The sequence below is a fragment of the Lingula anatina genome, chromosome 2 (genome assembly GCF_051362555.1).
Source record: "Lingula anatina isolate TDL-2025a chromosome 2, LinAna3.0, whole genome shotgun sequence".
NCBI classification, from domain to species: Eukaryota; Metazoa; Brachiopoda; class Lingulata; order Lingulida; family Lingulidae; genus Lingula; species Lingula anatina.
This window is the reverse complement of record NC_141768.1, coordinates 4,556,751-4,569,647: the sequence shown is the minus strand read 5'-3', so window position 1 is coordinate 4,569,647 and position 12,897 is coordinate 4,556,751. Positions and strand designations below refer to the sequence as shown.

Below are 12,897 nucleotides of genomic sequence, written 5' to 3'. Positions count from 1 at the left end.
CAACGCCGTCGACCTACAAGGAATCTTTTAGTACTATATACTGTTTACGTTTTCCATTCTGTTTCTCAGGTAAGGAGCCGAACTCACCTGTTTTAGTCTTTACAAATGCTTTCTGGAGCAAAGAGACTCAATACTGACCTGAGCAAATTTTCATTGAGATCATCATCCAAACACCTTAAGTGAAGCAAACGTTGAGATGACTGTTCTTAAACCCGACAGAAGACATGATTCATCAACATGGCGAAATCTCAGCCAGTTACGAGATTACTATCCAAAACCTACAGAAATAACATAATGGCGTCCAATGTTATTCTGTTCGAATGCACGTAATCATGCGGAAAATCGCCGGAAAACTAACAGTTATACATACGACTGCCTCAACGTTTCTTTTCAACAAAAGAAAAGATTAATCACATCTCCGCTTTGGGGAATTAGCTCATTGGGAAGTTTGCACCTATAAACAATCAGTGAAAGCAGTGTGTTTTAGTAAGCAATTGATATGCCATGCGTCTTTTCACAATTTAAATTGTGTTCAATATTTACTATGCACAATGTTTGAAATTAAAAGAAGGAATGTTGATGTTGTAGAAACCACGTATTGCTATTAACTTCGAGTCACCGCCAATCTTTTGTTACATTACAAGAAAGCTTGTGCAAAAAAAATACTGGATGGAATTCGAAAGTATATTTCTCATACAGTTTTTGGTCCTAGGGCCGCAAGTTGAAAAAGTTTCAATAGTCAACAGTGTATAGTAAAAAAAGGAATGAAAAAACGTTCATTGTAACTGATGGATGAAACGCCCTGAGGTGACATTAAAATCACTGAAAAGGGCCGACTGTTGACATGGTGTAATTGAAGATTTTTTCTCACGGTGTTAAATAAATTGAATCCAAACAGGAAAAACTCAAACTATTCTCAATGTCTTCTTAAGTTATCTTACTCATCAATTGATGCATGTTAAAGAAAATTAGAAGTCAATGATTTGGAAATGAACGGAAAACTCGTTACAATTCGTAATATGAAGGCGATACTTTACATAGTAAACGTTTTCTTATCAAATATATCATGTTTTGCTGTATTCAAAATATATTACTTTGTGGACCTGCATTTTCTTCCATTTTAAAATAAAATAGTCCTGCGCCTTGATTTATAAAATAAGTTTCAATCTCTGCGTCACGTGTCTTATTTTCCCCAATTTCCTTCTATTCCTTCATTTGTACCGCTTCCAAAATTACTTCAAACGAGATGACGCATGGGTTTACATGTAAAGGTTTAAGTGGAAGGGGGATTCCATTGCAAATATCAAGCATTGGTACGCTGTACATCTTGCACAGTGCAGGTGTCATATTCTCTATGTCTTGCTCTGTAATTTCCAATCTTGCTTGCACTATTTGTATAACGCTAAAGCATGTTTCAAGACTTCCATCGCGCCAGCATTCATAAAACTCTTAACTATCGATCATCACCGATTTTAATCAGAATTAAGAATACACATTTTATTGCCCAAAGTCGTAGTTTGATCATTATAAAATCAAAACTCACAACAACAACAAAATTCATTGCCTCAATAATGTAAGACAGCACAACCTTCGTAATTCACTTTCCGCACTTTCACAAAGTGACGGATAGATGAAAGCTCTTATGAGATAAGCAGCTCAAACGGCAATTAGAGAAAATTATATTTGGAACTGTTGTTCTAGCGTTTGATTAATTCACGGGGTGTACTGCCTATAAGAAAACCAGACTTCTAATAATGTTATAGCTCAAAGGTAAACGCATATTTTCGCCCCACCCCCTATTAACAATAAAGTGCCCGGAAACAAGACCTAACGGAAAAACAACAAGAGGTTAATGGAACCAGACCACAATTGATCGCTTCACAGGCAGTTGACCATCGCTCTTCCCAAACACTTAGAAAACGGCAAGAAAAAGGTTACGTAAAAAACTCCAAATTTAAACGAACAACAGCCTTTCGTGTTATGCTTGGCGTTCGTCGGGAATTTTTACATCCCCATGAAATGCTATTGTATTCCTGGGCGGTCCTTTCAAGGCCACGGCCTTATACAGTAACAATAGGTGACCTAGCACTCTGTTCAGAACTAAGTAAAAAGAGGGTGCTCTAAACAGCGGCAGGTATGATCTATGTTCCTCTTAAACCACAGGAAGAAAAACAAGGCGCGCACATCCTGGGATATCTGGGATACATAACATATTTGAGGGCGTGGCAAATATGTACCTGAATGTGGAATAACTTTTGGTTTTATATTCTGTTTTAAAAATCTCTCTCAATTACTTTGAACAGAATTAACACCTTCTGCCACATAGCTATACTCTTTTCCAAGAGGTGAAAACAATGCCAAATTTAACGAGAAAGGTAATAAAATTATTGTAAACGGAAAATATCAGAGCATGTCCGTTTGTTCAGATTTTTTTCTTGCAAATTTGTCAAAGGTCAAGGTACTTTGTTTTTAGAAGAAGTATCTATTGCCTTGAGGCTTAACCATAACTGAACAGTTCACTGTTACTGCTTATCTAATAATTTTACTTGCACAGTCATTTTCTGTTCTTCAAAGAAGCGGACTCGAACTTCATAAGGTGTGCCAATCTTACTCACCTATTCATAATTGGAAAAACTTGTAAAATTTCCAAACAGATTGGCATCGGTTTTATTTCAAGAGAGATTGTTGAAAGAAAAAGAGACGCGTGATGACGAATGTGTGTGTTAGATGAAACTAATATTTATAGATTTGCTTCTTTAGTTAGCACCTGGGCAGTGAAGGTATACATTTATGACACTGCTAGGCAAGATACGGTGCGAAAGGCGTGGAGCTCCTTAATTAACCTCCTCATTAGTGATGACCGGCGCACCTGTTGGGCTCGCGCTCCACAGGGGAAAACTAAGTGTGTATATTAAAATGCTACATTTACACCCAAGACAACAGCTCCTTTCTGGCCATTTTCTTCTTAATCTCTTTAAAATAAATGCATAATTTTCTCAGTATGACCTACAGCGACCTACAGCGAATCCAGGTGAAAACCTTATCGAATTATACGTAACATATCTGGGAAAATGTCAAAAAAAAAGAGTCATGACGGTGCACATGCATTGCTAACCGAACGTCAACATCTCCAATGTCAAACAGCAGTATGCCGTGGCATGGAAGAAACTGACAAAAAAAAGGTGCTGACGTTAGTTCTTTAAAAAATTCGCAGAACTGGAAGTTTTGTTTTGTTTTGTAAAAACTAACAAAATTTCTATTATATTACATTATAAGTTCTATCATGTTCTATTATAAGCGTAAAAATCAAACATCACATTTAAAGAAGTAAATATAAGCTCTGTAAATTTATCTATGCCGAACTTTAATGCCACCGACAAGTGAAAATATTCGCAAAAAAGACATACGTGTATAAAACGCACTGTTATTGTTATCTTATTACAGCTTCCATTGATTTTTTGAACGCGGATAACATGAACCCACTTAATTCTTACCTCTGTAGTTGCTTGGCGGTTGTGCCTATATCCAAAAGACTTTACAAGTCATTCACTAAGCAAACGCTCAGATTGTTCACACTTTTAACGTCAATGCTCAGCACTTTACCACAAGGTACTGCAGGTATCCGCCTGAGGAACAGACGGGATCTGGAGATGATTATATCTCCAGGTAGGTTTCAGTCTTTTAAATGAACCGAGTTGTCAAACCTTAAACGTATGATAGATATAATCATACTGGGGAGAACTACGACTGATCCCATGCTAAATGTCAATGCTTCTTTTCCTAACTTAATGGTTGCCAAACCATCAATTAACCTGCTCCACTGTCTAGAGGGTGAACGCATCCTGAAATCTGTAACTTGGCGGAAAAACTACTTTTATGGGAAGTTATGTAAGCTTCGGCTAGACCCTGCTCTGTCTTTGCTCCAAACTCAATTGATGATTAACAGGCTTTATTTTGAAACAACTCAAAATGAACTCGTTAGTTTATTAATTGCCTGGGCGGGGTAATTTATTTCATATCTGTAAAGACGTAAACCCTTCAAGTATTCAAGTTTTGAAAAATTACGAATCTCAACGATGAGAAAAAGTCGAATCTTGTTATAAATGAACTTTTTTCGTTTTAGATTTTCACCCCTGGTAATCATGGCTTACGTAACGTTCACGTTAAGCTTCTTAGAAATTCCTCTGGCACTTAATTTCGCAGGAAAACATAAGGAAAAGGAAAAAGGGCGAATATGTCACATCTTTAGAATAAATGTTTTTTTTTCGTAATTACTTCTTGAGTGCACTTATCTAATCAAACCACTGGTAGGAAATAACGTATTAGAATTTTCCTGGCTGAAATTTTAATCTTGATGCAAAAAATTTATATTTTACCGGCTACACTACTTTTCCTAGAAAACGAAGTCGCTACAAGCAGATGGTTAAATTGTATTCGCATGCCATTGGTAATATTAGATAAACAAAACAAAACAAAACAAAAAAAAAAACAAAAAAAAACATTAAGACGCTCTAGAAATTATGAACAAGAGTCCTACATTGACACACACGCATACCTTTACCGTGGAAACTGTTTTAACCTTGTACACACCCGTGAAAAATAAACTTCAGAAAGGCCATGTCACCATCCGGAGCACGGACCACTTCGTCTTTCCTCTGGCATGAAACTTCGGCATAAAGCTGTCTCCTTTATCTTTTATACCTAGTGTGTCCCTCTGGGTGGGTTCCCTTTTGGTACATCATAGATTCGGTTCACAGTTCCTGGCCACGCTGTTTGTTTATATTGATAACTAATTTTCCTTATATACCTCTCCTTTGTTGGTGCACGTATCAGGGCGACCGGTCAAAATTCCGCGGTCCAGGAGCCAGAACAACTACAGGGGTGCCCAGCTCCGCAGGTGAACGAAAACGCTTTCGGCAAATAGACAGGATCGCAATGCCTTACCTAAATCCCCCAATGATTAAAGAAAAAAAATTCCATGGAAGTAGCCACCACTGAGCCACCACTAATTTCCGCTCTGTGTGTCAGTAGTTTGGAGAAGCCCAAGTGGCTGTCATGTATTACCGTAGTTGGTGGCAGTCTCACGAAGGTAATACATCAGCGTGCGACTCTGACTCTTATCATGTGCTTAATCACTACAGGTAAACCGTGAAGTTAAGAGGAACCACCGGTGGTTTATCAACATCGATCGTGGCACACTGATCAGTGCCATCTCCGTCCAGAGGCAAAGGTGAAAACATAACCTCTTCCGGCGTACGAGAAAGCCGAGTGATAGTCTTGGCGGTTGGAGTACGTTTGGCTACGTGGGTGAAGGAGCGTTATCAGCAAAAGCACTTTTCCAGACGCGTTTTCCTGATTTATTCTCCACTACTTCTATCTCTTGCTAATGAAGTTATCGGCTGCTGGTCCGATCAAATCAGTCGTCGATTGGTCCATTTTTGTCGGTACATCAGAAAAAACGTAACATTTGGAAATAGGTTTACCAAAGAAACCGTTTAAATGAGATATCTTCCACCTATATGGTCATATCTGTCGACTGTTGTGATTCATCTCTTTCCGAAACTGGCACTCCCTAGCATTGGTTCTGCCCTTTGACGTAACAAACTTAAAGTCTGAATATTTACTCAAAACCACCATGTTATTTTTTTCGCATTAAGATTCAAAATGCAGTTGGTTTAAATTAGTGTTTTCAAATGTAACGAATTAGCATCACGCGAAAACATGCAAAATCCCCAAGATTCACTGCTGTTTAAAAACAGAAATGTTCACGGCAGAGGAAAAACACATCAACTGTGCAAAAAGAAGTTGAATGATGACACTAAAGAGAAAAAAATAGTGAGCGCCTAATATATGTTTAGACACGATAGCTTTCAGTGCACAGCCTTTGAACGGCTAATGAGTGCAAAGGTCCAAACATTTTACCATTTAACTCACTATTAAAGGTGAGCCCTACAAATGCCAGGGTACCTTTAGGCACGTAATTCATAGCTTTAACTTTACTTTAACTGAACAATCAATGATAAAGAGATAACAACACGTCTCTCAGAAAAGATGGTTCGTATCCATCAATGCCACAGATGGCGTTGAAGTGACCCTGAGAGTGATTTAATGTTTATGCAATGTCTACGTATGAACGCGTGGAGGTTAACGTTAGTGTTAAGGGGGTACAAATGACGTGCGTATGTACACAAGGGTTAGCCAGTCCAGGTCCAATAAAGGGAGAGGGATTCAATACAAAAACAACCAAATAACCATTCAGAAACACTCAAAGTGCAATTTAAAAAGGCAGATGAGAGAAGTGAATTCTAAGCATGCCACATCACAGTTTTAATTGACAATTCTACCTGCCTTCTTGCGTTGACCCGTGAACTATTTCCCAGCGATTTTCAAGGAAACCCTCTAACTCGATACAGCTGAGAAGCAGGTTTATGTACTCAAGTTCTTTTTACTACTTTCTTTGATTTATATGATTACTTGGAGCTAGGAAACGAGATTCTAAGTCAATATATATCTTTGTATGATAGCCAAGGGTTCCTAGAGGGTCGTGTTTTACAAGAGTGAGGCTTCACTCTTTAAACAAGATCTATTTCTTTCCGCTTGTTTATTGATTCTCCTAAGGATTGACCGGTATCATATTTCAGATAATTGATCAATTCTGCCCGTTTTGGCTGTGTACCTGTCTCATCGGAAATCTAAATAATCCCTCATTTGTTTATTAAGTACTCGTAAACATATCGCCAGGTATTAAAAGGTTACACAAGCACGTGCTTCACATTACGGTGTTTAATTTTCTTATACACGTCTTCAGTCATAATAATAATCGGGACAAAAAAAAACGTTTTTCTGTCAAAATTAACTCGTTAAGCTGAGGATAAACTTGGAATGCTGCACACTCTGTCACGTAGGCAAAAGAAGATGGTGATTTATAAAAAAACCAAACAATATGATTTTCTTAATGTGCACGGGTGAAGGGTTATCTTCTCGTGACGTGGTGTTAAGAAATAAAACACCAATATATAATTTTGACGCAACGAAATCATATGGAAAAAAAGAAAAGAAAAAAAGAAAGAAAGAAAGAAAAAGCAAATCAGGATAGGGGTTAGAGAGGGTGGAGATGGCCTTGACTGTCCTAGAAAGCGTATTGGCAGAAACTAGCTATCGAAAATTGGAAACAGACGGTGAAACACTGACATTTAGACCTAATATTTGTTATCTTTTCAGTTGTTCACATACTGCTCACCTTAACTCAATTCTTTCTCAGGCGAAATATGTATGTGTGCCTTTCCAAAGTGTAATACAATTCTACAAGAAGAACCCATTCCCAAGCCTTTTTTGAGCATTTAAATGAAAAACGAAACACTAAGTTCACCATTCCGAGTAAACCTCGCCTAGCAGGAAGCCACTTAACCGTCCAAGTAAAAAACATTCCCTGGAAAATGATGTGTTGTTAATACGCACGGCCTTCAGGTAGCCTGTCGAGTGGAGATTTACACCGCGCATCAAAGAAATCTAGTTGGGCAGGGGTCTAGTGCAGGTCACTTGATTACCTGGAGCGAAAACACTCGGCAAGATAGGGTTGATTCTTTATTTTTTTCGCTTTTTCATTTCATGGTAAGTTTATGAAAGTTGGCAAGCTTTAACCAGGTGGTTAAAGAAAGTGGTAAAGTAGAGCCATTTGTTCACCTTAAGCTAAAAAACACATTCAATCCAAACACGAGTGGTGCAACACACTGCAGCAGATGAGGCGGTATCTTCAGTAGCTTTTAGCTCAAGTGTTCTTGTCTGATTCGTGTTAAGCGAACAACACAGGGGCAATGCAGAGGGGTTTATGTATAAGCTAAGCGTTCCGCAATACACATGTAGGTTGACCATCTGCAAGCAACGCAGACCATACGCTTACATAGCATAGGTAAGTGCTATCAGGGCAGCCAGAACCAGGTGAGAGAGTTCCAACTTACTTTTAACACTGGTAGGATATCCGAGCTCCGTCTGCAGTCGGCTGTCTGGCAGCAGTCAGTGTGAGCCTATTTTGCTGTTTATACATTTACGGTGCACATGCATTTGTGCTGTACCTGAAGTATATGCCATGCCATTAATTACCAACTCAGCGGGATTACGATCCCGTGATACATGTTTTCACAATTGCCGAAATATCATCCGACCATTCATATTTCGCCCAAAGGTCGCTATAATAAATGACAAGTGCAAACTTGTTTTACGTACTACTGTGTGATAGAACAGGTGCAATCTTTTAAAAGAAAGAAACTGTTTTCTATTAGATAAAAATAATTTACAAAAAAAATCTAGTTGATTATAATAAGAACTAATAACTACAATACTGCAAAATTATAATCAGCATAACACTGGAGTTGTATCAGGAATGCAAACAAGAATAAGTATTTGGTGAAAATGTTGCATGTACTTTACGTGTAAAAAGGTGCACTAAGGAAGACAGCAATTCTTAATAAAAAATTGATAAACATGCGTACAATATTTATCTTTGACATAATTATTCAACATCATTACATGTATAAACGACAACTTTGTAGAATTTACTGGTCGATAACATGCCGAATGAAATACTCAAAAGAAATCCCAGTCAACAATCCGACTTGTCAACAAGGACATCAGCCTTTCACCACTAAAATTACCAAGGCCACCGTGACATGAGCTTCTTATGATTGTTATACCCATAATATTTTTAAAATTAAATGCTTTAGAAATTTTAATCAATTTTCAAGCATTACAGGTGGACCAATGGTTTCATAGCAAATAAAAGGATACAAGTGTGTTTGATGAATGTCCTTTATATTACCCCCGATTCGCTACTGAACAAAAGTCAAGCTCCGAAAAGAGGCAGAATTATAATTGTTCTAACGTTCTCGTGCTGCCATCTAGCGGCCATTAGATGTTGCTATTCTTGACATGAGATGGGTTTCCTAATCTTGGAAATTGTAACTATAACTCTGTTGTTGTTATTTTGTAGTAAATTAACAGCAATACATTTTGAGATATAGTAACGGTGCCATTCCTGTTGTATCCAGGCGTGACAATAGATGAAGCATTCAGAGAGTGAGTTTTTACAGTTATTTCTATTTAAATGATTTAGTTTGTAATACATGTATATACTTTATTTGCCAGAGTAATATGCGTTCCAAAGATGTTTTATACCTACCGATTTCTCAATATAGTAACCGCGCCATGAGAATATAAAAAAGTCTGTATGCATTACTGATATAAATTACTACCATAGGTCAACAGTGGTTCAAAAATGAAATGTTGGACGGCAGGAAAAATAAGTAGACGTACCATTATAACACCAATTACACGCGTGAAGTCTTAAAATGTTGACCATACACGTTCATTAACTAACTGACTTAAGCTTGATATCAAAATCTTCTTTTATCAGTTGCATCTCATATCATTTTCTATCTTCTAACCGTAGACATCTGTAACTGCCTCAGTTCTGTGACCAAGTATCACAGTTGTTAAAAAAACATTGTACTGTACTTTTTCCCAAAGAATATTAACATTGTTTTCCGAATAATTACCTAGGCCAAGGAGGGCACGCTTTTCCCTTTGTCGGTTGTTAGTTAATGATGTAATACAAAAGTTATGGTCGGATTTTGATAAAATTTTCAGGATAAATCAGAAATGGGGCAATTTACAATTGTTCAGATTTTGGTGGGGATACATAGATTGATTAATAAATAACGAGAATTGAACTTCCTTGGTGGAGGTTTGCGCTCTTCGAGTACTGTTCTAGTAAATTATTGGAATACGCGAAGTTGTACATTTATAGTGTCGCGGAATTTCGAGTTGAATCTCTGCTTCTTTTGCCAACCCAAGGCTTTTGCTAGCTGTGGCATTATGAACGCTGTTAACCAAAGCTCAATTTATGAACAAAAACCTGTATATCTGTGCACCAGAGCTTAAAACTCACTACAGGATTTTTTATAACATTATGTACAAAAGAAATGAATCGATAAACATTGGTATCCTTATTATTTTTATGTGAAAAGTATTGCCGTCGTTTAATATAGAGATTGCGTCAGATATTTAGGAAAAAGCGACATTGATTATAAAAACCGTAATTTATACAGCGATCTGCAAATGCTTTCTATTTTCAAGTTCAATCTGGCAAGAGTAAGCATTTTATCAAGAAAAGGCCATTCCCTAGCTTTTTTGGCATTTAGTTGAGTATACGACACTTCTATTCCACCTATTCATTTCCACGCATGGATTTAAAAAGACTATAATTTTTAATAATAAATGATAATTTAAAAGTATCAGCTAATTATTTTACAAATTCCTGACAGAGAAGACATGTCTGGTAAAAGAAATCTGAAAAACGTGAAGTTGTTAGCGTTTCATTTTATCTTGTTTCACCTTTACCGCTATCTTAATCTCAAGACTGGAGACCTCTGTCAGATTTCAAACTCTGCTTGGTAAGTACTTTTGCGAAATCAGCTATTAACCTCTGTTTGCTTCTATGCATCTTTTCTTGTCTTTGATTTGTTGCCTTCAGTTATATACGAGTTCATTTTTTTCTTAGGGAAAGGGGTTATTGAGAAGTTACGTCTAAGTTTGTTTTGGGAAAGAAAAACAACCTAGTTGTTTCACTGAGGTAACGTACCGCTGAATGATGTCATCAGTTATTAGACGTGAGACTAATCGTGAACGTGTTCGCATTAATGACTTTACATGGGGTAGATTCAAAAGTATTGGATTAATTTGTGGATTAAGAGCAGCTATCATGACGTACAGGTGAAATATCAAGGATGGACCCAAAATGGTTACGCATCTAATTCGCATGTGTTTGGGATAGAGCTTCTGCAAACATGTTTGAATTAAAGGAAAATGTGATGTTATGGCTGGCAAGCCTATTGCACGATATATGACTCCGAAACATTTCATTTGGGAAGAGCAAAGTTATGGCGTTATTTTCTTTCCGAATAACTATATATACCTCTCTATATAGAGGCGACCTTCATTTACCCATAAAAATTCATGTATATGTATGTATTTAATATATATTTTCCATTTAACGAAGGAAACCTCCTACGCACAATGTGAAGATCATGAGCTACAGAATACATCAACAAACTAAGGATGAATGTAATCCTTCGCTCAAACAGGCTTTGGCATTTCAAATATACAATTCTTTGATGAGCATAAGATCTACCGCACTTCAAATATGTAGTCTGGCTTTAGCATCTTCACCTGTTTTCACCTTTCTTAGATCACTAACTCCTGTAATTTAAGGCACTTCGAGAAACCCTTGCAATAGCAAGCAGAAGAGATTTAGAGGAGAAATGCCATACCTGCCATTTCCCCCAAAGAAAACCACAGATCTCCATCAGTGTATATACCGGCATAGGTCTATATCTTTTGCTATACTACGAACCATTGCTGAATATGCAGCTCCCATATAGGCAAGTCACAGAAGTCAGGTGGATACTAATATGCATGTATTGCTATTTGTGTTGTATAGCTGAGCAGGCACATTCCAAATACGTGAAACATGTTTCTTTTCTTATAACCCGGTATATATACATATAAAAAGGCTGACTTCAATGTGTTTTCATTTTTCGATAAAACAAAATAATTATAATAACAAGGGGCTAAACTCACCCTCCTATTCCCGTAAAGAACCCCAGGCTGGAAGAGGAGTGGACGTATCTTATATGGGACCCTGTGCCTTGGCCGTGCTGTTCTCGGAGTTGTTGAACTCTGGGTTCTCCGGCTACTTTGGACGGTAGACGGTGCAAGATTCGTGCCTGACGACGGATGCTACGGCAGCCAGTTTCGCGCTCCCTGACTCGTTGTTGTGTCCGCGACTGTTGCCGTTGAAAAAACCTGGGCATGAGTTATTTACGTCTAGGAAGCTGGCACGGCAGCTGTAATATTAATAGCACAGGTATCTACAATGGATGAGGTATTGGCACGGTAGCGGGGCTGAAGTTGTTGAGGAGTATCCAGGTCTTTTGCCATAATTATCATCGAACTCTCTTAGTTTGCAACATTTTCCAACTCTAATCGGGAGAGCGAAATATTCAAGTGTGAAGAACATGCCGGGATCTTGGACCTTTCGTGACGTCACGTCCATGTTAACCAATCCTTCGCCTATCAGCGGGTTTCTGATTGCAGTTGAGAAAATTCAGTTTAAACATTTACCAGGATTGTGGAAAGCGATTTCAGGTGATCCAACAGAAAACAGATCCCCAGGCGGGTCATACTGACGGTATACATAGTAATTCAATAGGGGTTTGCTAGAGTGATCTTATTTGGTTTTGGTTCTATAAAGAAAGTGTTTAAGGTGATGTTAACTTTGGTCCAGTCGGTAATCTTTCAATTGGGCCTTATTTCCTGATGAACTATATTGAATTGTGTATACATACCCCGTATGGAGCAAGTACGTAACCCAAGGATAAATATTTAAATCATAAGGTATACAAAAAAGAGGACGAGCAAGTTTTCAAGTATCATAACTAAGTGAAAAGACAACCAAAGGGTGAGCCGACACGTAGGTAGTTTACAGGTACGTTTTCGGAACAAGGCAAAGGCGGCGCACAATATAAACGTTCTCGATTTCGCTCAGCCACCAATGTATCATTTACAGGACGAAAATAAAATAAAATAAATATGTCCACATGGCAAGTTATTTTGTTTCCATTTTGAAACTAAGATTTAGCGTCAAATAAGGTAATGTCACTTAAAAGATATAGACATCAAAAAGTGCCTCCACGTAAACCTGTCTGGTAACAATTAACCTGGGCGCCAAGTGTTACACAGGTACTATGCCTAGCAGATAGTACGTGTTTCCTTGAATGCAACTAGAATGTCAATGGGCTATGTGAAAGATAAAACTTTTTCATGTCTGGGAAGTTCCTTCAA

General features: G+C 37.7%; 2 protein-coding genes across 7 annotated transcripts in view; one reads left to right on the top strand and one right to left on the bottom strand.

The window, feature by feature from the left end:
- Positions 1-12,897, bottom strand: part of LOC106177223 (innexin unc-9) — a 25,054-nt gene that overhangs the window by 11,722 nt on the left and 435 nt on the right. Inside the window, exons 1-2 of one of the 6 annotated variants that reach the window (XM_013559939.2) lie at positions 11,635-11,795; positions 7,959-8,072 (exon numbers count right to left, since the gene is read on the bottom strand). Coding sequence is in view for 2 of the 6 variants with exons in the window: in XM_013559932.2 (XP_013415386.1) it covers positions 11,635-11,867 (233 nt within the window). In the remaining 4 variants the exon portion in view is untranslated. Of the gene's footprint in view, positions 1-138; positions 379-3,494; positions 3,680-4,555; positions 5,490-7,958; positions 8,073-11,634; positions 11,901-12,897 lie in introns of those variants that run through there. The other 5 variants (XM_013559932.2, XM_013559937.3, XM_013559940.2 and 2 more) reach the window with 5 other exon arrangements.
- LOC106177222 (DNA helicase MCM8) overlaps positions 7,763-12,897 on the top strand; it is a 25,482-nt gene continuing 20,347 nt past the window's right edge. The window contains exon 1 of the mRNA XM_013559930.2: positions 7,763-7,909. The gene's annotated coding sequence lies outside the window, so the exon portion shown is untranslated. The remainder of the gene's footprint in view (positions 7,910-12,897) is intronic.